The sequence below is a fragment of the Pleurodeles waltl genome, chromosome 3_2 (assembly GCF_031143425.1).
Source record: "Pleurodeles waltl isolate 20211129_DDA chromosome 3_2, aPleWal1.hap1.20221129, whole genome shotgun sequence".
NCBI classification, from domain to species: domain Eukaryota; kingdom Metazoa; phylum Chordata; class Amphibia; order Caudata; family Salamandridae; genus Pleurodeles; species Pleurodeles waltl.
The window spans coordinates 12,242,828-12,268,520 of record NC_090441.1 but is presented as its reverse complement, the minus strand read 5'-3'; the positions used below and the strand labels follow the sequence as shown (position 1 = coordinate 12,268,520).

Sequence of the window (25,693 nt, the reverse complement as noted above, 5' to 3'; positions counted from 1 at the left end):
CCTACTTTGTATAAAACGGGTACCAAACGCCCTTTTCGCCCAGTCTAGGTTTGGAATAATTGTCCCCATCCCTGGTTATTACGGAATAGAGAGACGAATTTGGTGGTTTCACGTTTGTCTCAAACACTTTTCGCCAATCTAATGAACTGTCAGCCTTCGCTGGAGGAGACAGAAATCGCTGGGACATCTGAGGTGTTGAAAAGTATGATACAAGGTACAGCCAGCGGCGATTTTTGCAGTGCTTAATTTGTGCTTGTTGTTTCCGGTGCTGAGCTCCGGCACTTATTTTTGAGGGCCGGGGCTTATTCTTCTGCCTCAAGCATTTGCTGCGAGCAAAACACACATATGGGAAAGAAGGAGGAGAGAAAAACGAAAAAGCGTCGCAAAGGGAGAAAGTAGAAAGCTGCTAAAGTGAGCTGGAGGGTAAAGGAGTGGCTTTATATGGATGGAAGAGGCCCAAGATGGCTTCAGGAGTACGCAGCCTCAGTATTCCCTGTTCACACATTGAAGTGCAGCAGCCGCGTGTTCAAGAGGAGGGCTTTGTAAACCGGCACATTTTTATTTACAAATTAAGCACTGTTTTTTTGCCAGATGTACTGCAGTTCCGGGGAGTTGAAGTTCCGAGTTCCCAGCTACACGAGTAGGCATGGAAGTCCCAACAGGATTGGCTGAGGGTGGCCTCGTGGCACAGGGCTACTTGGCAGCCGCTCGTGCTGTGTGCTGCCTTAGTTCCGCCCAGTACAGGATGGTGACTGTATCATCTTGTATAGAATATTTAAAAAATGTAAACTACAATGAGGTTGTTTGAAACCTAGCGACCACCGCCACGCAGGAAGCATTTGAGACACGGGTCCAGCTTTACCGTTCAATTACAATATTTACCTTTTTATAGACTGAAAATAAGCACTCACGAACCAAGAGAATAACCGATTGGAAAGGAGTGTCTACACTGATCAGTTCTAGATCTTGTTCCCAGGCCCCGCTCCCATCCAGGCACCAAGCATCTCTGCTACACAAATAGTGCCAAGCGTCAGTTCTACGCGCTCGCTAACCTCATTGTTGCAGAAAACATTGTTAAACGGCATAGGCCACAACATAATTTGCCTTTTGATGCTTTATAGGGTGTTCTCCCTTAACTCAGTAGCACTCATTTCATTGACTGCGCTAGGGTGAAATGCTGAGTCGGCCCTGCTCAGCTTCGAACCTGTGGGTACCAAGAAACGTAGAGAGGTCTGCAGGACTCTCAGCCCCTCTGAGCTATCATACCAGATGCGCATGGCATCCTTGACTGTTCTGACAGAGATGGCAACTGTAAGGTACGAGCAATTACCACATTTGAAGTTCAGGTGAATAACACACGAGTCTCAGAAATAGATATATAAGTGTAGGTTTTCAGGTTAGTAGGAGCTGGTTTCCTTGGAATACTCTGCCTGGGTGTATTAAACAACAGAATATTGATATTGTCACTGTTTTTGGTATCTATACATGTAATTGATCCATGTAGTGGTAAAGTGCATGCCCCTATACTAAAGCCACAAATACGTTTTTTTACTGTTTGCCCAGAGGGGCGGAGTTTGGAAAGTGGCGCACTAAGGAGAAGCTTGATACCAACATGAGCGCATAGATGGTCTGCGCCTCATAAGCCCATCTCACCTCTAATTATCTCCGGTAATATTTTACATTTTAAATAAGGTACACGCTTAAGTGCAGGATAACAATCTCCAGTCACACAAAATACATCGCCTGCGCTGACAAACTCGGTCTTCCACATCAGCGAGAAAACAGCAGTGTGAAGCCCGATGAGAGTTTTGTTACTTACTGCGACAAATAAAAAAGTATTTTATTAATTAATCAGTCTCATTTTTGTTCACCTTTTGCTGACCGTCCCCAGCCACGGGCGTAACATTAGCAAGCATTGACCTTGTACTGGCGGCAAAGAAGCAAGTTAACAACAGCTTTGAGATCGCCGAAGTCCGATTCTATACAGCTGCAGTTTGTAGTGTAATAGTACAGTACACTGATCACCTCTGTGTTCGAGTCTCTTTTGAATACTTATTCACATGAACAAGGAGATTTTTTTTAACCATTTACTAAAAGCTTCAACTTCACAGCATCTCAGAGGCTGTGTAACTTAAAAGATCAACATTGCTTATCATTCATTCTAAGAAGTGAGAACCGGGCCTCATAAATATTAAAATACACCCTGGTTAAATATCCTGAGACAGTATATCTTCCCCTTTTTAACAAGCATAGAAATGAAGAAAGAGAAGGGAAATAGGAAAAGATAAAAAAAGAAGCGAGAGTGAAAAATAAATACTGGGATTTTCAATTTAGGTCACGTTTGTCCATGTAAACATCCTGGCTTTTGTGTGACTCTCATAGAGAATCTGATAGTTTCATGTTCAGGGTGTTTGTCTCTCGCATCGAATTTGTGGAAGTCTGGTTCACCTAACATGTCTTAATATGAACTCGGATTGGGTCTTTCCTCAAGAAGCATTTAGAATTGTTCTGTAGTCCCATAATGCTTAACAAATTACCTAATGCAATTTCATTTGCATCAGCTTAACTTGTTGGCTAGCTTTTTGACAGTAGACATGAATTTGTCAGCCCCATTATTGGTTTGTGGCCGTAGCAGTGGAGCCTCCTGTGGTTAACACCAAGGCAGTGTATAAAACCATGACATTCTATTCCACTAATTGTGGGTCCACTATCTAAATTAAGTATGACAAGTATTTCCCGTTCATCAAATATTTTATTTACTATTGGAAGCACAGCCAATGCGGAAGTAGCTGTGACTGGCCGGACAAAGGAAAATCATGAGTATTCATCAACACTCAAAAGAACCTAATATTCTAACATCTCATCGGACCATAAACATCCACAACTGCATTAGACCACACTTGTTTAGGAAGTTAGGACATAACTTCTTATGTGGAGTAGATTTCCTAGTGCTTTCACATAGATAGCACAATTGTATCATTTCCTCAACCAGACCTTCTCTTATAAGTTTTTTTTTTTTTTCAGGGATGAAATACACGTGACTTTCATGAGTGTTATCAACAGCTCTCCTGCACAGTGTCTTTCCCAATAGTAGGTCTTTTTTTGATATTGTCAATTGATTCTGGAAGCTACAACTGCATTTACCTCCTTCTGAGATTTTATTTCAGAGTTCACATCTTCACTTGTTCAATCATATTACTGTATTTATTTAATGTAGAGTGGCCTCTTCACTAGATGCCTTTCTAATTCTGCTTATGTTATCCATTCTGGGGCTGAATGTTGCCTAGTAAAGTTAACATAGTCCTCAGGTAGAGTGCCATTTTCATTTTAAATTGGTAATGGTTGTCATGAAATGTAATCCTTTGTATAGTCATTTTTATCTGGTTTATGAACAATTGTTTAGTTACATTTAGTCGTAATCCATAAATTGTATTTCCCATCTTTCAATTCTTGGTAGCAATTTTTGCATTTGGATTGCCATATATTTTATGAAGCACTGGGTGATTTGTGACACCTGTTAATATAAAAATAGATGATGGCAGTCACAGGCCCACACTACATCAAGACTCCTCCTTTTGGCCTGAGGATATGCCCTCTGTGCGTCCGTTAAACTTCAGCTTACCTATTAAATTATATGTCAAGATAAGTCTTTGACAGGCTTTTGCTGTACAAGTATGGCTTCTAGACCAACAGGACTTGTATCTGCTCTTAGCTATATGGATGGCTGATGGTCAAAGTAATCCATATATTTTGCTAATAAGATTATCTCTGTAATCTTGTTAAATGCTACAGCACATTCTGTAGTCCATTTAAAAATGCCCTTTTATTGTTGGTCCATGTAATGGTGCATATATAGTGGTATGTAGTGAGTGTAATAACTTGCCATTCCCATAATAGCTCGAACCTTGGACGCATCACAAGGTATTTTCTATCTTGTGGAGTCAAAACTTTTGTTGGGTCTGGTCACATTCCTTTGAAAATATATGCCCAAAGAATGAAAATTTCCTTTTATTGAACTAACATTTATCTGCATTTAGAGCGATACCCGCTTCCATGACTTATTTGACACTTCTGGTAATGAGTCACATTTTTCTTGAGTCTGCCAAAATGCAAGGTTATCTTTACTACTATTTAAGCTACTTTCTTCTGGTCATATCATTTTCCTGATGGTCTCCTGAAAAACTTCTGTTGTTTACGATATTCCAAAGTTGAGTCCCTTGCATTGAAAAAGACCCAAGTGTGTTGAGAATACAATGATGCATCAAGAGTGTTCATTGACTCTACGTTGGTGATATCCTTTGCAAAGGTCCACCTGTGAAAAGGCAATGGGTCTATTTCAGCTGCTTCTCTCGTCCCCAAACAAGGGCCTCGGTGTCTATCTTGTTTGATAGCGGTTGGCATGTTGACACAGATGCACATTTTCTGCAGCCCCATTTTTGGCACTGCTACAATCGGGGATACCCATGGTGTTGGGTGCAATATCCCCTCTGCTATAGGTTGTTCTAATGAGTTTTGTTCCTCTTCTGCCACTTTCTGTTTTAGTACTCCTCTGCGGTTCTGGCCCACAGGATGAATAGTGTCTCTGATGGGAATGTAATTTGTGAGTTATTTAACTTCCCTCAACCTTAGAATAACTGTGTTTTTTTATTTTTATTATCATGGATTGCTCTTCCATCAACTTAGATTTAATGACCGTGAGGCCGATAACCCGTGCAGTTACATTGCTGCATATACAATTTACCAACATTTCTCCTTTCAACACCCGTATCCCTTCTTATAGTGTTGTATTTCCATATCTCATTTTTTTCTTGACATATACCTTAATAATCACTGGGTGGTATGCTCCCCACTGGAAAAGGTTTTTTCAAGCTTGACGCATTGACTTCAGTGTGTTGTGCTACTTGTAATTCTACTACTACTATTTATTTCAAATAATATTACTTCCTTTCAATAAGTTAATTTGTATTTGTTCATTTTCTTGATCATTCATCAGATGTAGATTTTGTTTTTTTAATCAACTCCATTCTGGTGAGATATCTTGTGTTTCATGTGACTCTTGATCTTCCATTCGTCTTGCCTATCTTGTTTCTTTATGCCCTCCGCACTCTTGTTCATAGCTTAGTTTTCATGCAAGTCAATTTCGATTTGCATACAGAAACAAAAAGATTGTTTTTCCAACATTTGCAACATTTTAGTCGTAAGGCTGGGCATGCCACTAAATAAGAAAATGGTGTTTCACATTTATAAGACAACTTATTTTTTTGCGATGGTCATCTAAGTATGGTATTTTTTTTTTATTTTCTTTGATGTTCCTCTGATGCACTTGTTCTGTCGTTCTGGTTCTTCCTGCTTCATGTCTATGGCACGCGCTGCTTGCACTTCTGTTCTTAGCATTTGCAAAATCTTTGTCAATTGCAGACATATTTTAATAGTTTGGCTCTTAATGCGGATATATAAGAATATTTTGTGATCCTTAGTCTTCCCCTTCTTCATTTTTGAACTGTGTGGGTCACTAACTTTAATCGTTGTGTTGCAAAGATATCCGTGGATTTTTCTTCTCGTTGCCATGCAGTGTTAAGGTAATCTTTTACCTGACAAGCAGTGCTAAAGGTGTCTTTCATAGTCAGTATTTCATTGAGGGCCAACGCTCTCATTTAGACGTTTGTTTATACTTTCATATGTTTGTGTTTGCACTGGTTGATAAGTTACTAGTAATTCTTCCATATCATCACCTACTAAGTTTAGCAATAATTGATCTCATGTTCATCCTGTGTGTTTTGCATGATGCCTGTAAAGAATGCTGAAACCTGCTCCTTTATTTTTCCCATCTAGGTCCTAATGTTGGTGTTTCTGTCATATCAAAGGATGGCATTCGTTCGAATGTTGAGCTTGTGATATTTTCTTCTTTCTGATGCCGTCCTCTTGCTTGTGGGGATGTTGTCAGTGACGACCTAATTGATTTATGATATATATAATATAAAATAAGTTTATATATCTTTAATGAGAACTCTTTTTAAAGATAGCGTTGTAGGAAAGTAGCACCTTTCTGATATAGTTACCCCCACATTTTGCCTGGTGTCAGCATGTTTAGACTAGTACACTGGGATCCTGCTAACCAGGACCCTAGTGTACTTGTTCTCTCCCCTAAATATAGTTGGTAAGTACATTTTACACCTCCCAGTTGGCATACAGGTGCACCAATATAAGCCCCTAGTATATGGTATTTAGGTACGCAGGGCATTGGTACCAGGGGGCCCGAAGGGCTGCAGCATGTACTGCCCCACAGATGGTGGCCCATGTAAACTGTGACTACAGGCCTGCCATTGCAGCCTGTGTGAAATGGTGCATGCACCTTTCACTCCAGATATAAGGTTTACCTCATATCCTGGTCACTACACTCTGATCCTATAAGTCACCCCTAAGGTAGGCCCTTTAGCCGAAGGGCAGGGTGCATGGTTCTCAGTGTGATGGCACCCCTACATGGGCAGAGGTGATCCTACAAACCCCAGACTCCCTTTTCTGGGCTTTGTAAGGGCAGGGAAGCCATATTAAGGTATGTATTGGACACTGGTCTACACGAAATGTCCAGCTACATAGTGGCTTAATCGAACCTAGGCATGTTTGGTATCAAACCTGTTGGAATCATGCAACTACTCCAATTCCAGTGTTAGTTGCATGATACCATGTACTTTGGGGTCCCCTAGGGGATCCCCCATGTCTACCTGTACAGCCTTGTAGGGTCTGCATGCCAGCTCGTGCTGCTGCCGACCCCAGACACTGTTCTGCCCTGCTGTTGAGCCTAACTCAGGCAGGGGAACGCAGAACAAAGGATTTCCTGTAAGTAAAAGGTTTGACCACTTCTTCTGTAGAAATAGGGTTTGCAGGGCTGGGGTGGGGATGCATCTGAGTGCCACCATACTGCTTTGAAGGTGTACATTTGGTGCCCTCCTTGCATAAAACAATTTAGTCCAGTTTCAGGAGCTCCCGGCCCCTGATCTGGCACAAAACCACAAAAAGGACATGACAGTGACCATCTCCTTGTCCAGCTCCCCCTCTAGGGATGTGCCCAGACCTCTGCCAGGTGGCCACTTGATTCTGTCATCTTGGAAACAAGAAGAGCAGAGGCTCCTGGGAGCATCTGACTGGTTAGTCTAGCTGGGTGGCGTCCCTTATAATCCGATAGGTGGGCCACCTCAGTAAGTGTCCAACCCCTTCCTGGATTACTTAAGGACTCCCCTAAGAGTGGGATTAGTCTGCAAGACTTCAAGATCCATCTGCAGGTCTCCTCTGCAAGACACTTCTGCAACTTGGACACTGGAACCACTGCTGGACTTCACCAGGACTCAAGACAAGACTGCACCTAGTAGGATGGCTCCTACTGCAACTTTGTCCCCGTGCATTGCAAGGACTCTACAACCTCTGTGGCTGTGCATCCTCCAGAGTCACAGGCACTCTGACTGCACTTAGGAAAGCAAGAAGGGCTCTCCCTTGGAGTCAAGGAGTCACTCCCCTGCATCTGCAGACACCTCAATGTCGACAACCACCTTGCGGATCCTTCTTAGTTTAGTGTTTGTGTTCTAATAAATAATACATTCTTTTTGTTAACATTGGTGTGGTTCTTTCCTGTGTGTACATCACTGACTGACCTATTTGGTATTTGTAACCGCTTTACACCCTCCTGGATATGCCTTAGCTGCTCTCCAGAGCTACCACTTTGAGAGCTACGGTTAGCTAGAACCTCCTACACTATTACTAAGGGTTGCCTGAACTCTGTACATGCTGCCTTACCCATAGGTGTACACCATGTACTGAGCCAGCCTCCTACATGCGGTCATTTTTGTTTTCTCAGTAAGTCGGTATCTATTTCCTTTTGCTTTGTCCCTTTTTAGAGTGGGTCCTTTCTCTTGGTGTTTCACTTCCTTCTGGGCGGTTTAAGGGCACTACACGAATTTGGGCTGCACTTTGGCCTGGCCTCCTTATATGATTTATCCCACTTGAATGCAGTGCTCTGATTTTAATTTGTTACACTCAGACCAGACGCTTACCTTGGACGAGGCACGGCACACAAACGGTGCCCAGTTTCACCATTGTGCTCTGTCTAAAAACTGTGTTTGCACTCTTAGACTGCTGTTTGGTTTTGAGGGCTGGCAGCCTGGAGACTGCAAATTCTGGTGCACAATAGAATTTGCGCTTGTCTTTATCTAATGAAATATCCTTGTTTCCAGCATAGTCTTTAGATAGATGGTGAGTAGCTCTTTATTTTTAATGGGCATGGTATCCAAGCATTACCAAATGCCAGGACATACTGATATAAAACATTGAAGAGATTTAATAAAACCTTCAGTTTCACAGTGTCTCGGTTTATCCACATCTCGGCAACTAAGAAACTTCAAACTCGGTACCCCACAAATTTTGTTGATTCCTAAAATAGTAACTACAAAGGGTAATATGATTGGGTGGAAGCCTCAGTTCTGTCTTGTAGAAACTGATCGTAGCTCACGTTTCCTGCAGCTTCCATCTATGAAAGCAATTACTCCTCTAAACATTATGAATTGCATTTAAAAAAATGTTTCACCCTGTACTTAATGCTCCTAATGTTCGAAAGTGTATTCCTTGGACCTTATTTGTTTATGATATGGATATATACTCCTATAAGCTCGGGTTTTTGATGCCAAATTGGTTTTTGATGGCAATTACCTTACAGTTATGATTTTCAAAAATTCTCCAGCGGTGCAAGGGTTGTCTGTTTGCTGTCCTGTTAATAGGAATTTCAGATAACTTCAGTTTTCAGTTTTAGCAAACCCTGTGTAGTAGTCAAAAGTAAAAAAACATTTGGAAGTTCACATGCATGTAGCAATTTTGAGAAACACCAGAGAGACATAATAATTATCAATATTTACTTTCCACAATAATGGAATTACAGCGTAATCTCGTGATGCGTGTTGTGTATCAGGCTTCTTGCCTTATATTTCCTAATTGTATTTTCATGTCAATAAAATGACCGTCCAGATCACAACTGGCACATTTGTTATAGGATTTTATGCTTATTGTAAGGTTTTTGAACGACTTTCCTTAAATCGTAATTTGATCTTTGTAGAAAACAATGTCTCTGTTTAGTGATTCACTTCGGGCTCACTATGTTAAATGGTGCCACAAATGGTGACATTGTGGGCCAAAATCCCCACTCTCAAGGTGGATTGTGTTCTACCGTAGGCTACACATTTGTGGATTTCTCTTCTTTTTCTCAGTGTTGGCTTTGGAGATCCTGGAATGAGGTGAGAGTGACCATCAGCCACTGCAACAATAATTGAACATCCTACTGTTTGGGTCCTAATTACCCACGACCAATGACTCCTGCAGTGATTATCACGTTGCATAGTCTGCAAACCCAGTCTAAAAACTCGAATTTTGCTCTGCTGTCTCACCTAATTAAGTCTATGTGGCTTAAAATGATTACCCCCCAATTGGATCACGAGCAAATACTGGCTACAAGCGTTGAACTCACTGCTTGACTACTGGTTAGTGTCTCTCAAAAGTGCCACTGTTCTTCATGGGCTGATGGTGATTTTAGTGATCAGTAAAGAAGGCTTTGGGCTGAACTTTGGAGGACATGCTGTAACCGGTTTCTGCAAAAAACAATGGGCCAGATGTACAGAGCATTTTAATGATTGTGAATGTTTGATTCGGTGTTTGCAACCATTAAAATGTTTTTTAATGTACTAAAGCCATTTTAGGAGTTGGTAAGCTTCTACCAATTCTTAAAATGGTGGTGCGAATGTATAACGATTCCCAATTTTCAAGAGGTATGTTGTATGCATCCCTGCTAAATGACGAATCGGTACATGATGTCTCAGTGTTTTAGAACCGGTAATGACCCAAACAATATTAGAGACTAGTGAGTTAGGGTGATAACGCATTCGCAAAAGGTAAGAGGTTCCTTTGGAATCTCTTCTTTGTCAATTTAAAAAAATTGTTTGGCATTAGGCACTGGTATTTGTAAACAAACGATTTTTTTTTTATTTTTATTTTTTAACACAGCCGGTTTCCTTTAAGGAACGCTGGCTGCATAAAAATAATATTTTTCTATATTGAGGCAATCGCAGACATGGTCGTCTGCTGACCATAGCAGGCCACCCTCCTGTGATAGCCTCCAGATGGAGTGATTCGGAATGTGTGATTGACCTCCTATATTCATGAAACAGGATTGCAACCCAATTTGAATTGGAATTTTGTGAACCAACCTATTTGTAGGTTGGACGATTCATAAAATTCTTTACTGGTTGCAACAACAAAAAATTTGGAAATTGTAAAAAGATTTTTACACCCAGTTCTTTGTATATCTGGCTCTTAAAAGTATTAAACAGACATGAAGAAAACTAATAAGCCACAAAAGCATTGTTTAAAATCAAATGTCTGAGGTTTCTATGATGAATTCTGCAAGGTGGCTGTAAGAAGTCTTGGAAAATGGTATACAAGGGAGAAGAGACTCTCGCCATAAAATCTAAGGCATCTCAGATAATCACCTGTTGAATGGGAAAGCGGGATTTGTAGAACCATTTAGGGCCAGATGTAGGTAGAAAACATTTTGCGAGGTGCAAATTGGGAGTCCCAGCGACTTGCAATTTGCACCTCGCAAAATGTTATGCAGAAAGGTGTCACAGACACAGACACCTTCTGCGACTCGCTATGGGGTCGCATTTTGCGACCCCATAGCGAGTCTAGGCACTCACGGGGATGGTGGCCTGCTGGAGACAGCAGACCTCCATGTCCGTGACTGCTTTGCAATAAAGCAGTGTTTTTTTTTTTTCTCTTTGCTGCCCGTTTTCCTTAAAGGAAAACGAGCTGCAAATAGAAAAAATACCGAAACCTTTTTGTCTGAAAAAATATTATTGTGAGCATTCACAAAGGGGAAGGGGTCCCATGGGGACCCCTTCCCGTTTGCGAATGAGTCACCATCCACTTCAAGTGGATGGTAACTGCGAGTTGATTTGCGACCGCTTTCGCGGTCACAAATCAACTCTACATCGCGATGTGACTCGCAAATAGGTAGGGAACGCCCCTTCCTATTTGTGAGTCTGAAACACATTTTGCGAGTCGGTACCGACTCGCAAAATGTGTTTCAGCATCGCGTGAGGGCTTTTGCGCCTCGCAAACGGCGTTTTTCGCCGTTTGCGAGGCGCAAAAGCCTTCTTACATCTGGCCCTTAGTGGCCAGGTTCTACTACTTTTAATAGGGAGAAAGTGAAATCTTACCTTTGACTCCAAGCTCAACAGCTAAGCCGTCATTGACTAAAGCAGTGGTTCCCAATCTGTGCACCGCAGCACCCTGGTGCGGCATCAAAACTAGCTAGGGGTTCCACGCAACAAGCACACAGTTTGGGAAGTAGTAATACACAAACATACACATAGATACTAACAAACACAGAATTACAGACTTGCATGCAAAGCGCTTCCACAGGAGAGGTATGTAGCAACCTAGTATTGGTAGATAGATAATGCAAAATCTCAAAAATGGCATTTAAAAAAAATGTATGTCAAATTTCTATTTTGCGAGGATCATCGAAAAATCATGTCAGTGTTCTCAACTTTTGCACATATCATGCAGTTCACCCCCATCCCGGCTTTGACTTTGCTGGAGACAAAGGGAAAATAATTAGCATCCAATAGACAGGCTACAGGACATAATTCTGAGTCTAGCACAGGGAAAATCTGAGCGGTTTCTGTTCTCTGCACAGCATAGCCCTAGAAAGCAAACATGTTCATTACTTTTGTTTCTCCATCTGTGCACATGGGCCTTAGTGGCAGGGGATCACTTTATCAACATGGCCTCAGTGGCACAGGATCACTTTATCAACATAAGGGTCCGGTAGTGAGTTCAGAATATACACATATGCAGAAATATTCCCACAGATCCCTGCTCTATATTAAAGCCAGCTGACTCCATGTGCAAGAAGTTGTAACAAGGCAAGTGAAATACCTATCTCGGTCTTTGTCGGGAGTACAAATATCTGTTACATGCTGCGTCTGTTACTGAGATTGAGGTTGTTTCGCAGTACCAACTCAATGCACAAAACTCCCTGGAATAGAGAAGTGTTTTGCGCAGGTTTATACAACATGCACATAGACACAAACACCAACCTCGTTGCTGCTTTATTAATTTTTCTTTCGTATATTCAAAAGCCTTTTGGTGTTCTTTCATCACAAAGATGAGCCCCGGTCAGCTTTTGGGACTTAAAAAAACAACATGCAGACATGTATACTGGCTATGTTGTGTCAATAGGAGCATGTCATGAAAGTGGATCACACAATGGAAGGCAGTGAAAGGGCACAGTGGGGTGCCATGTTGGTAAGTATTGGCTCCTTCACCCCTGACACAGCCACTACCAGTTTGCACATCTCCAACGTTTGCCTGTATCCTTCACTGCCGTTCAGGAGATAAGGGCAGTTTTCACTCTTAGACCCTGAACACTATTGAGGAGGAAATATTGTTGTATAGCTATTTTAGCCATGTTTTAGACACAATGTTTTATTTTACTAGGCCTGTCACTGTGCACTTTAATCGTGTTACATTTTTTTTAGCATTGATTTATTTTTCTAGCAATAGCCACATTTGCGGTGCTGTTTTATTTTATCTCATTGTACTTTCGCCTAGGAAGGCATTACATTCTTAGTAGGACATTTATTTCACTTTGTGCTTTCTCCAAGGCTACACTCAGATAGGATTGCCGACAAATGTGGTATGCTGTGTCTCCAACATTCACAGAAAACGCACACTCACATGTGGGGACCATTTCTTAGAATGTCAGTTGTTTTATTATAAAAACACCCCTTTGTCCTAGACACGTTAGAGGGAGATTCCAGCCAGATGACCACGACTGTATGCTGATGGTTGATTGCACATGGTGACAGTGTCTTTCTAGACTACAGGCTTCTTCCTCCAGCTATGAGGAATGATGTATCCCCAGGGGGGAAACCCAAAGGGCAGATTAGGCTTATTATGCTGTGCTCAAACATAGTGTAGGTTGGAAAAATATATGTATATATCACTCATAGAGACAGTACTGTAGGACTCAGTTAGTCACATGCTTGCTTTTATTGTGTTTTATCATCCTGTTTATTGCCATACATACCTTTTTATCTAAGATGCAATTACTTCAATAAATTATTATTGATCTATATTCTGACTCTGTTGTCTTTAACTGTATGAGACTTTTGGTAACTGAGAGAAAGGGATGGGATCTGATTGACCGCGATTCCCCTGAGGAATCATCCTTGTCATGTGCCCGGTTGCCACAATCATCTCGGCCAGAGATGAGGCGCTGCTACTTAGCCGTAGAACCATATGGAATCATACTTAGTACCCACAATCCATGTGATCCTGTTTCCCAAATCCGGTAGCCTCATTAGCATAGTGAGAACCTACACGACAATATGTGCAAAGTTTCTGAGTGACTGGAATTTCCATTTCCGGCCAGTATCTGCACGGATTTCTTCCAATGAGTTAAAAACAATGCCTTCTTCTTGAGCATGTTGCTCCCATTTTCATTGCAGTTCCAGAACAGAAAATTTTAAACAACCTTACCTCTTCGAAAACACTGTGTCCCTCCAATCAGTCGTTGACACTGCATGGGGCTCTGCAGTGGATAAGATAGGATTACATCCATGATTATAATACCTTAATCGGCTTCATCCCAACTATTTTCAGGGAGAAAAATGGCAGTACTCCCTAGGCCAGGCTTACATCCTCCCACCACCAAAAATAGTAAGGGGGGAGCTGTGGCCAAACGCCAATAGGTCAAGGGAGCTACGGGCCAAAAAAGTTTGGGAACCACTTGGCTAAAGGTTCAGTTACTCTGTCAGGATACTCTTCCTGTTCGGTTATTCTGCCAGTATTCAGAGCAGTGACCCTGAATACCCTGGTCCTTAAAGAAAAGGGTCAAAGAACGGAGGCATTTACCTATTGTTCATTTATGTAGCGCACAATTGACCACTTGAATGACATAGCAGAGAATTTGGTAGTCTGGGGATGATGTTCTCGACAGGCCTGAAGTTAGCATCACAGGACAGAGTCTGAGAAGGTTAATGAGGATATGATGTCATGAAGGTAAGGAATTTGCTACAATTATAGTGAACGTTTCAGACTTAGTGGTTTGTGGCTTGAAAGGTGAAGCCAGGAGCTGCACCTAGATAGATTTTCCCGAGCAGCAGTACTCGGGCCCTTTGCCCAACAAATTAATATTTGTGGAAGGTACTAGTGAAGGCATCTGCTCGTGACACTGCTTCACACTTTTTAAGCAGGAACTAATATATAGTGGTGGTCAGTTGCAAGTTGTGTGGCATTTATGTCTAAATAAAACATTCCAATAAAAGTGCTGTGACACAGGAAGATGATTACATTTTGTGAATCTGGCCAGATTTCTTCAAGTGAAACACAGGTTTCCTGGTTCCAAAGTTGACATCTTACCACTGGGACACATCTCGTCTCTGTGTAAAACTAGACCCTGTTCCCAATAGTTATGGTTGAGTTCACATTTGCAATCCAGAGCTGTAGGTAGGAGAAAAGAAACAGCAATGTAAGCATGAAGAACAAGGAAGGAAGCCAGAATTAAATTGGTCTCCTTATACCAGAACTTTTTAATGACCGAGCAATGCCCCCCAAAACCGGCGTTCCACAGCCATTTTCCTATTTATTCCTTTTGTTGCGTGAAGCCAGAGTGCTGTAGGATGGATCTGTGTGATAATAAACAAACCCTCTACCTCGATCCCATTATCAAGAAACAATTGGCACAGTTTATTTTATTAAGTTTGTCACCATTTTATTGGGGGGCAGGAAGGTGATGCTCACCACACCCTCCCACATGCCTGTGTAGATAATGCCTGTATACACCCACCACCAAAATGTATGATTGTTTTCTTGGCAATTATTTTGAGTGTAATATTTTTTTGGGATATGAAATTGAGATGTTTTTCGTAATGCCAGGCACAGCTACACATCAAAATCATACGGGTTGGCATCTGTACGTTAGGCTAAAAGATTCTTCATTATACAGAAACAGCTACTCAGGTGAGGAGACATCGGATATGGGCATTCCTGTTTCATGCCAGATGTAGCCCAAAGTCCACGGATAAATGACCTTTTGTTTTTATTGCTTTGCCGGACTTTCACTTATGTAAGTGAAGGAAAGTGCATCTGTTCTGAAAGGATGTGAAGGGCAGGGGACTGTTCTTTGAGACTTGAACTGCTGCTAAGACATGGGAGCTTAGTGGCTTTTTTATGAAAAAGCTTTGCGCCATCCACAGCAGAAGTGTCCAGCTTTGGTCCATGATGGCCTGCTCCATGCCAGACTTTTTAAAATCCACATGTGGTACATGGCGAAATTATGAACCTTAGTGTGAACCTACTCAGTGTTCATAGAAAATTTAGCACTGGTGGATCTGCCTCGGGCGACTCCCGCACACTGCTTTCTCTTTTATCAAGATGGAATGACCAGTGGTTTCCTGAATGCTCTGATGATAGTTTAGAATCCGACCACATATCAGCACATGAGTATACACTGGTAGTCAGAATGGTCCTCTGTTGTTTGCTGACTGTGGCCCTTATTTGTTCCTCAGGTTAACCACCTCTGCCTCCTAGACTGTGATGGATGACTCCTCGCCGCTCCCAAAGGTCCTAGACATAAACTCCCATTCACGATTCATCATTGGTTCCATCTCAGAGGACAACTCGGAGGATGAGTTCAGCAGCATGGTGAAGGTGGATCTGCTGGAGGACAAGGAGCGGTCGCTCTCCCCCTCCTCCGCCTCCTCGGACACCCTGTCTGACCTAGGCATATCCAACCTGCCGGAAAACCTCGCTCTGCAGATGAGGTACGTGGGTAATACTTCCTGAGTTTATTAAGCACTAAAAACAAACATACAATTTATTTTTAACCAACCACACTTTGCACAAGGGATTTTTAAGCCTCTACTTTTAAATGTAAAAGTGAAAGGACAATCCTTGGAACGCTGTTGGGTAAAAAGAAATGATGGACTTATGCTGTCATGCATGACATAAGGTAATTGGCACTTGTGCCACACTCTATTAACTTACTAAGACTTAAGCAAAACTAGTTTTTAGTACACAATAAAGTGCTTATTATATCACTTATCCTTCCCTACTGACCACCCTCTTCCTCATCTTAACTCATTGTCCATACTCCCTCTCTTTGCACTCTCTCTTTCTTTACTCTTATCTGCTCTGCCTATCTTTTGTACAGATTTCCTCCCTCGACTCATCCTGTTTAGTGTTCAGCTCTTGCCGTCTTTTCTTCAATAACCGCCTCTGGTGGTCTTTCCTCTCCAGTTTCTTTCTTTGTCTGTAATTCGTTTTGCTCTCAACCCCATCACTTAGAATTCGCTGTAGCCAGGAATAGTAATAGAACTTTTAGCACTCCAGTTAAAATAGCATTGTCCCTTGTAGAAGTCTCCCCATACACCGAACCTGGCTTTTTAAAAATGAATTTTTATTGAGAATAAACGTACAATAGAGTCAAATTGCCATAACTCACATTGGGAGGTGTGAATAATAACAACGCATACAGCCTAGGGCCATTATAGAGCATACATCTCAAATTGCAAAATACACAGATCAGTGATATCAGGTGGTCTTATCATGGCCATAACTAAGGGGTATGTCATCTGCCGAAGAAAAGCATTAACCAAGGAGAACTAGTATAAGAGAACAGGAGGGGATGAGTGGGTAGGGGTGGTGAGAGTCGTGACCTGGTAGAGCGACTGTGGTGGTGGGAGGGCTGCTATAGAGTGCTAGGGTCTGTGGGAAATCAGCTGTTCCATAGCAGAGTGGGTGGGGGAGGTGCTGGGACGTCCAGTATATTGCAGAGTGCTGGGTGAGTGGTGGTAGGGATCTGTAGTAGTGTCCATCAGGGGGGGTTTGTATCATCTCGGATGTATTGATGGAAATGGGAAAGTATTGTAGAGTTGGGTCGTTTGGAGAGGCTGCATACCTCCTCATCACAGAGAGCATCTTCGGCTGCTCCCCACTTCGTAGGGCTCCCTGTCTTGCCTCCAATGGTGGGGGACTGCTGAGCGCTAGTGAAGTGTGAGCTTATGAATCACCAGTAGTAATGCTAAAGCTGTGAAGTGGGTGCATACTTTATGGCTTTCCTTGTGATAGAAAATGCCAAGAGCAGTTGCCTCCTATGTATTCAAATCAGTCAACTCTGTTACCTCCCAGAGGATAGTATGGATTGTGCGCCAATAGTGACTCAGTGTATGATGGAGATCGGCCCCCAAGACGGGGCAGCGTGCACATATAATTTGAGCTGCCGGATAATAATGGTTCAAGTGGGCGGGGATAAGGTATGCCCTGTGTAGGAGAAAGAACTTAATGTTTTTAAATCTAGCATTGCGGGAGACTCGTTGCAGATGTTGCAATGTTATGGTCTACTCTTTGTCCTGGAGGTCCCTACCGACTTCCTCCTCACACCAGAGTGTTGAGAGGGGGGAATCGAAGAGGTTGCATATAACCCTTTATATCCATTAGATGAGATATCTGCCAGTGCCCATTGTGAGCACGGTACCTACGACTAGAAGCGTGGATGGTTCCGTGTCCACTGCTGCCCACAGATTACGTGCTCTGTTTAACAATTGCTGGTATATTAGGAATTGTACAGCTAGTAGGCCATGGTCTGCCACCAGTTGGTCAAAGGGGACCAGGAGGTCGTCTGCATAGAGGTCTCCGATGGTGTGGAGGGAGCCAGACATCCAGTGCGCTAAAGACGTTGCAGTGTAATGTCCAGTAAAACTGGGGAGCCCCACCAGAGGGATGTTTGGAGCAAAAGCAGGCTTATTTGGGGAAAGGTGCAAAGTATCCAGGGCTGCATTATCGACACCTGTCGGAGCCATGGGGAGGGCGGATGTGTTTAGGGAATAGGAAGTTGCCCAGTGTGGCTAGTGTGATTGAGGCATAATCGTCGCATGCTTCACCCATGTAGCGCCCGCTGTCCAGTGCCATAGCAACTGTGCTACCAGGAAGTATGCCTCAAATATGGGTGCCCGAGACCCCCTGCCCTGTTGGCTACTGAAGTGTCCATAGAGCAACTCAGTGCCATTGTGCACCCCAAATAAGAGAGCCCAGGTTATTGTCCAATTCTTTAGAGAATGAGTGGGAGGATAAGAGGGAGTTTAGCAAAGTAAAATAACAACCGTGGCAGAACTATCATTTTTGCAAGGACGATCTTGCAGATGAGTGAGAGCAGGGGGATTTCCAGAAGGCCATTTGAAAACAGATTCCTGCAGGCACCCTGCGAAGGTTTCCCTCAGATAGATCAGATGGGGTATAGTAAAGACGTACTCCTCGGTACTGAACTACCATGTGGCACCATTGCAGTCTTGTCTCCCCCACCAGGCTGATGTCCCGATGTGGTTAGTTAGGGCACAGGGGGTAGACCGCTGTCTTGGTTCAGTTCACCCGGAGGCCAGAGACCACAGAAAATGTGGTGAATGTGTCATGTAAGGGAGCCATGGGTGAAGTCACATCCTTAAGGTACACTAGGAGGTCATCCGCATACAGCAATACCGCATGCTCTCGGTCTTGGAGAAGGATGCCCCAGTGCTGCCTCTGTTGTCTTTCAACAGGGAATAAGTTGGACACCAGTGGACCCAGGCGCATCCATGAGGAAGGCTCAGTATATAAAAGCTGTGTATACTTTGATAGACATGATCCAATGTCCATCTGTGGTAGAACTTGGAAAAGATAGTCACAGGATAGATGTCGAACGCCTTCTCTGTGTCCAGGACCAGATAAGTCGTACATGAGTATTTTCCCCGGTCCTGAAAGAGTCTGCAAATGTTTAGGGAGGTGTTCCACCCATGGATAAAACCTTTTGGTCCAAGTGAACAAATGGAGGGACAATATGAGAGTACCTGCTCTCTAGGATCTTCCTCAGGATCTTGTAATCTGTCCCCAGGATCGCAATAGGACGGTATGATCCAGGCAAGGTAGGGTCGCAGTCTGGTTTCGGAATTGAAACCAGGACTGACTCCTGGAGTGAAGAAGGGAGCTTCTCTAGACATAAGGCCTCTCTCCGTATATCTCTGTCAAACGCGGGGCCAATTGGGCTGCAAAGGTTAAATAGTACTCTACTGGTAGGCCATCAAGACCTGGGGATTTGTTGCATGTGAGGTAATTTATCGCTTGTTTGACCTCCTGCACGGTTATTGGGGTGTTTGGGTGATCTTAGTCCCTGCGGGGACCTGTGGGAGTGGGATTCTAGATAGGAAGTCCGATATATCTACATGTGGTACTGCTGGGGGAGCTTTTTAAACATGTGCGTAGTAGGCATGGAATTCTTGAAGGATTGCCTCCTGTGTATAGATTGCTCCACCCGTAGGAAGTTGGAGTTCTAGGATCGGACTCATAATTTTGTCTGCCTGGCCTTATTGGTCTCTTTGTGTCCTAGTGGTGTATGCTGCGAAGTTAAAGTGCCTGAGGTACTCAAGGAGGGAGGCACTGGCATCCTTCGCTATTGTGTATCTGAAAGGGTCAGCGGTATCAGTAGCTGACTGTTTACTAAGGTCAGCGAGTTAGGTTTCCACTTTGACGAGTTACCGTTCTAAGGTTCTACGAACCCCCACTAGCTCTGTATGCACTAACTCCTGGTAACTACCTTCAAGTTGTCCCACTCCAGTGCCCTAATGGACGCTGAGGGAAGGTTTTCCACAAAGTAATGTTGTATGTGTGTCTTCTGTGTTTCGTGGAACACGGGGTCCTCCAGTGTGTCCCGGGGGAGGTGCCATAGTGGGACCCAACTGTTTTTATCTTTTTATATTTAATCTTGTTTTCTTTGAATAATATGATGGCTCTATATAGTATTATTTATTTATTTTTAAAATATGTTTTTAAAATATTTTTTCTATGTTTAGTAAACCAAACAGTATATTTTCTATGGGTGGTGGGGCCTCTAAAGATTTGGGCTAAGAAGAAGACCGCAATGGTTGAAATGTGTAGCCGATATAAGCTGTTACATTGTTACTATTGAAGGATTTAAACGCTATTAATTATAAACACTGGAGTTGTCTGGAGTGCTGGCGTTCTGTCTATTAGATTTTGATAAGTAATGAAGGGTTCTGCGCCCGGAGCTGTGCACCGATCCCGTTTGGTGAGGCCAGGAAGAAAGGCAGGAATTGGACATGGTAATATATTCACTCAGCAGTTGTAGTCAGAGTTATTTCAAGTAACTATAACTCACGCCCTAAGGTAACTACTCATGCCTCCGCCATGCACAGTTTTTTGTCAATAATTTGACTACTAATGTTTCATTTATATTTTAATGATGTTATAGAAGTTGTCATGAGTGCTGTAATATCTGTGGTAATTAGCAATAGATGGCGAAACCGCGAGTTATAGTTACTTGAAATAACTATAACTGCTGAATTTCTCTGCTTTTTTAAAATTCTATTTCCTAACTACAACGTCTCTTTAACCTTTGTTTTTTTTTTTGTGAATTTCTATTTTTTTCTTAACGTAAAGTAATTAAATTACTATACGTTAATCCAACCATCGCCGCGCATGGCCTTTGGCCTGCCCTTTTACCCAACAAGAGTCCACAATTTTGCACAAAATATCTACCCAAGTGGAGTTTGTTCTGACTCCTTGGGTAAATGTCTAGTGTGTGTATTCTACACTACAGCTGCATTATGGACCACGAGGAACTGTCATTTTCGTGAATCTAGCAATGTGATTTTGACACGTGTGTCTTTCTCCAAAATTCTGTGACAACATGAACCCTCTTATAGATAGGCCAATGAGACTACAAAGACGTACATCTCCACCAAACCAGGGTCCTCATATTCCTCGTCACCAAAATCTGCGGAAAATGCACTGGGGGACCCTTTAGTAAACTGTCCAGTATTGTAATAAAATGGGGAAGCCCTTCTATTATTTATAGAATTGGGGGGGAAGGGAGGGGGTGGGGCGCATGCGACCTGTCTGCATCTCTGCGGGCAGGGAAACAGACAAAAACTCCACTCCACCCAACTCCCAGTAAGCAAGAGCTGTTTGACAGCTCGTGCTTCCTGGGAGTGGAATTGTGTTTGCTTGAAAATTCTTGGGGGGGGGGTGAGGGCAGGGCAGGGCAGGGCCCCAGAGCTAAGGGGTCAGGGTGCATCTATCCTGGCCCCGTTTCTTTTTTTATTTATTTTTTCTTCAGGGATGGGTGCCAGTACTTCCTTATTGAAGTATTGGCAGCCAATCAGATCTCAACATGAGATCGGGATGGTTTACGGGGCTTTCGCGTCCCTACATATACAAATTGGAATTTTCTTTAATATCTCAAAAACTACTGAACAGATTTACACTAAATAACAAAAAGGGTGCTTTCTGGACCAAGAGCTACCTTTCTGTCAAATATGGTGTAATTCAGTCCCCAGGTTCGGGCTGTAGTCCTGTTCAAAATCTCTATGGAATTAACATGGGGAAAACATGTTTTGAGCCCCCACCCCCTTTTTCTCAGCCCCTGCTTGACTGATCACCCCAAAACTTTCCAGACGGCAGCTGAAGTGAGCGTTGAATTGTTTTGGAAAATTTTGTAAAGATTCATCAACCAGCGCCAAAGATATAGAAAAGTAAAAAACTTGTTTTCTATAGACACTAGGTCCCAACTATAACTACCTGCTGGTGACCTCCTCTAGGTAATACTCTCCCTCTTTCTTTCTCTCTCTCTCTCTCTCTCTCTCCATGTATGCTATTTGTTACCATTGTTGATTCAAGTGAGGCAAAGCCACCAGTGAGTCTTAATGCCCCTTCCCACCCTCAAAAATAGGAATAAGTAGCATATTATTCTCTGTGCAACTCCATATATAGTTTATTTCATTGTATTTTTTTCATGGGGACTTGTTTCAAAGGCATTTTATCAAAACCAGGATGCGAGGGATTACATGTTTGCATTAAAATCATATTGGATAAATCTTATAACAATTAGGTGTGCTGTTTTAATGCATAAATCAATTGTTACATGTAAGGCAGTACGTTTCTTTCCTGTTAAATTTGTATTGTGATAATAAACTCGAATTTGACCTTTGCACTGTAGTAATAAAAGTGTAAATGCGCGCTCTTGCATTCCCAATATAAAACCTTCATGAAAGTTCTAGCCAGTTGTTTAACAAAGTATTAGAAATCATGCTAAGTGTACATAAAACAGGCTTCACTTGCAGATTAAAGTAATCTGCCCAGATACCCTTTTTTTAAAACTATTTATCTGAGGGGAGGTGCAGTTCAGTCATTTTTTTAAATGCTAAAAAAGCTTTTGACCTGATGAACTGTGATTTTTCTGTGGGTGGCATTAGAGACTACCCCACAGTTAAAAAGGGCAGCCTCTCAATTGTGTATTGGAGTGAGAGCTTGTCCAATTATACATGGAAAGTGAAATGAAGCAATTGGAATCCTATGTGCCATCAGTCAATGGTGTCTGCTGTTGCCATTTTTGTTTATGCGCTTTATTGAATCAAGACAACAGCGTAATTTCTTGCCTGATTGGCAGAAAGATTACGCTTTATGCAGATGATGTTGCCCTGTACTAAGCTATTGAGTTTTGTATCAATAAGATATTAGTAAAATTATTTGTGGCTTTTCTGCAGAATCAGCTTACCTCAAACGTTTGTTCTTACTAAGGCTTATCCTCAACCTACCTCTGCACTTCCACATCATCCCACGTCTCAAGGCACTCCACTGGCTCCCCATACACAAACATTCCTAGTTCATACTTCTCACACGCACATACAAAGCACTACACAACTCCAGCCCAATCTTCTTCAACAGCTGTATACACTTCCACCTACCCCCAGGCACCTCCGCTCAGCTGGGCTCTCACTGGCACACGTACCCCGCATCCGCAAAGACATAGCCAGAGGTTGCTCCTCCCAGGACTTGGAACGACCTCCCATGCCATGTCAGAGCCTCTTCATCAGTCCTGGAAATCCACAGTAAGTTGAATTCCTGGTTCTTTGAATAACCTCTCCAAGGAGACAGTTGCCTGGACATCCTGTGAAGTTATGGGATACCCTCATGGGTGACCCGGGCGTAATCCTGATGCTCATAACATAAAAGAATTTGCCAAAGAGATTATTGTTGTCATACTTAGGTCTCTATAGTCTAGGAAAAGAGTTGTTTAAGCCATAAGAATCTAGGACTAGGCTCTACCCAACACTCAAAAAAGTTTATATTACTGCCACTTTAGAATAGTTATGTCAGTTATATAATCCAGGATGGGTCAGATACAAAGACAGTGCAGTATCAACAACCCTGGCTAATCCTTATGATTTCAGGGGATATTGGTTTAGGTTTGACCATTTGAAATACTTCAAGAAAGTTAGATACAAGTTTCTGTATAAATATATAAAAATGTATCATAATCTGTGAAAACATCTTCCAATTTCAACGTATCATGATGTGCGTCCAGTCTAGTACAATTCAGTGATCCCTGGTGAGATTTGTGAGGGTGGTAAAGTCTGGGGTGAAAAGGGGATTCCAGTCATTGTGGATCCAATCAGTCCTGGAGCAGTAAAAAACATTTCTCAAATTCTGATTCAGTTTAACTCACCCCCAGAGGTACGCTGCTAAAAAAAAAGATTTTTACTCAGAATTGGCTAATTTTAACGGGACTCTTTGCGACCAGGCAGTCTAATAGACTTTGCAAAATGCAGAAGATATCCGTAGTATACACATCACTAAGTAGGTATACAGATAATGATGCATGTAATAATATCCAACAGAAATGGAAAAGTGCTGGCATAAAACATACAGTGCTGTGCTATCCATAAATTATTATGTTGTACTATTATGCAACACTCAATCTATCACTTCTTTTCTCAATTGTATTACACACCATTGCTCAACCCCACCCTCTTCAATGCATACATGATCCTTCTTGCCAACATCATCCACACACATGACATCAACATCCTCTCCCAAGCCAACGACATGCAACTCATACTCTCCCTCTTCGACAAGACCCTCAAAACAAGAAAAAAGTTCACAGCCTGCATGACGAACTGGATAAAAGCCAACTGTCTCAAGATCGATACAGATGAGACAGAAGTAGTGATCTTCGGCAGGAACCCCTCATCATGAAACTCCAGCTGGTGGGCAGCCAAAATCAAACCCACACCCAGAACCCAGGCCAGGAACCTCGGACTAATCTGCAACAGCAAACTGGCCATGACCGCACAAGTCAACTCGCTCACTGCATCCTGCTTCCACACTCTAAAGAAGCTGAGGGAGATCTTCATGTGTCTCCGAAGCGATACTAGAAAAACTATCACTCCCATCCTAGTCACCAGCAAGTTCGACTATGGGAACACCCTCTATGCTGCGATTGCCAAACAACCCACTAGAAGACTACAAACCACCCAGAAATGGGCAGCCAGACGCATCCTTAACCTCCCATACAGAACTGACGTCACCCCACACTTCAAAGAGCTCCAGTGGCTCTTAGTACACAAGTGTGCTCGATTCATCTCTCTCTCTCTCTCTCTCCCCCCCCCCCCCTCAACTCAGGCCTCCCAGCCTGAACAGTTGCATCTCCCTCTACCAAGTTCCTAGACAACTCCGCTCAGCAGGACTTCTTCCCACACACATCCAACCATGCACGGTACCAGATCAGTGAGGCAGGCATTCTCTTACATCACTCCTATTATGTGGTCCGGCCTCCCATTCTACATCAGAGTCTCCTCCTCTCTTCTTGAATTCCAAAGGAAGCTTGAGACCTGGATTTTCATTTAACAAACCTGCCATAGGCAACATGCCCTCGCACATGACAGTGCGCTTTACAAATATACATAACATAACCATTGGAATTTCAGTATTCATATGTTAATACCAATTGTAATTGCTCAAGGTGCATGATATGGGCTGGATCATGGGAGCATATAGTTCTAGAATGTCTAACGCTAGAGAGCTGCTGGGTCTGGTTTCAAAAGATCGAAAGGATATTACCTGGGCCAATATGGAAATTGGTGCAAACCCCGCTGTCATTGGGCTACTCTAGAACTTAAGTCCTAAACAGACTCAGTTTGAAAATGTACTATTACTGGGAACGTCGGTGGCCCACTGACTGATCACCTAAAGATGGAAGGATTATAGACCTCGAAAGCCAGACAAATGGTGTGTCAGAATTAAGGTGGCAGTGGAATGGGAAATATGCCTGTTTATGAGAAGTGGTACAACAGTAAAAATGTATAAATGTTGGAGATGAACATGAATACTTCTGTGTTAGGATTGACATGAGGCTGGCTCGGCCAATGCCGTTAGACCTCATTAGGCCTTTCAGAGTTGCTCACTTGTCTGATCTCACAAATCAGCATCTGAGTTGATGCGTAGGATGCGTAAGACCCATACATGCCAATAGACACGATTCGAGCGCCACACTCCCGATTTTGAAGCACGCAATGGCTTTGTTTTGGCTGCCTCCCGCCTGAAATTGCCTCTGCTTCAAGAGAGGTAAACGGGGGAATTGCTTTCTTCTGATTATTATTATTATTTTAAATCCCACTTTCCTTTAATGAATTCTTGGCATGTGTGAAGACCATAGCCTGCAGGTGCACATTCAGGTGGGCTTCAGACAGTCATTCCTGTTTGTGACGCAGATAAAGCGAGAACCACTGAGTTGTATATTAGTAGCTCTGCAAAGCCACAAGGT

General features: G+C 42.7%; 1 protein-coding gene across 4 annotated transcripts in view; it reads left to right on the top strand.

Annotated features, from left to right (window-relative positions):
- The window catches only part of ACACA (acetyl-CoA carboxylase alpha), an 895,081-nt gene that overhangs the window by 11,589 nt on the left and 857,799 nt on the right, over nucleotides 1-25,693 (top strand). For all 4 annotated transcript variants that reach the window (XM_069226569.1, XM_069226573.1, XM_069226571.1 and 1 more), the window contains exon 2: nucleotides 15,612-15,866. In XM_069226569.1, the coding sequence (XP_069082670.1) occupies nucleotides 15,640-15,866 (227 nt within the window). In that variant the 5' untranslated portion in view covers nucleotides 15,612-15,639. The remainder of the gene's footprint in view (nucleotides 1-15,611; nucleotides 15,867-25,693) is intronic.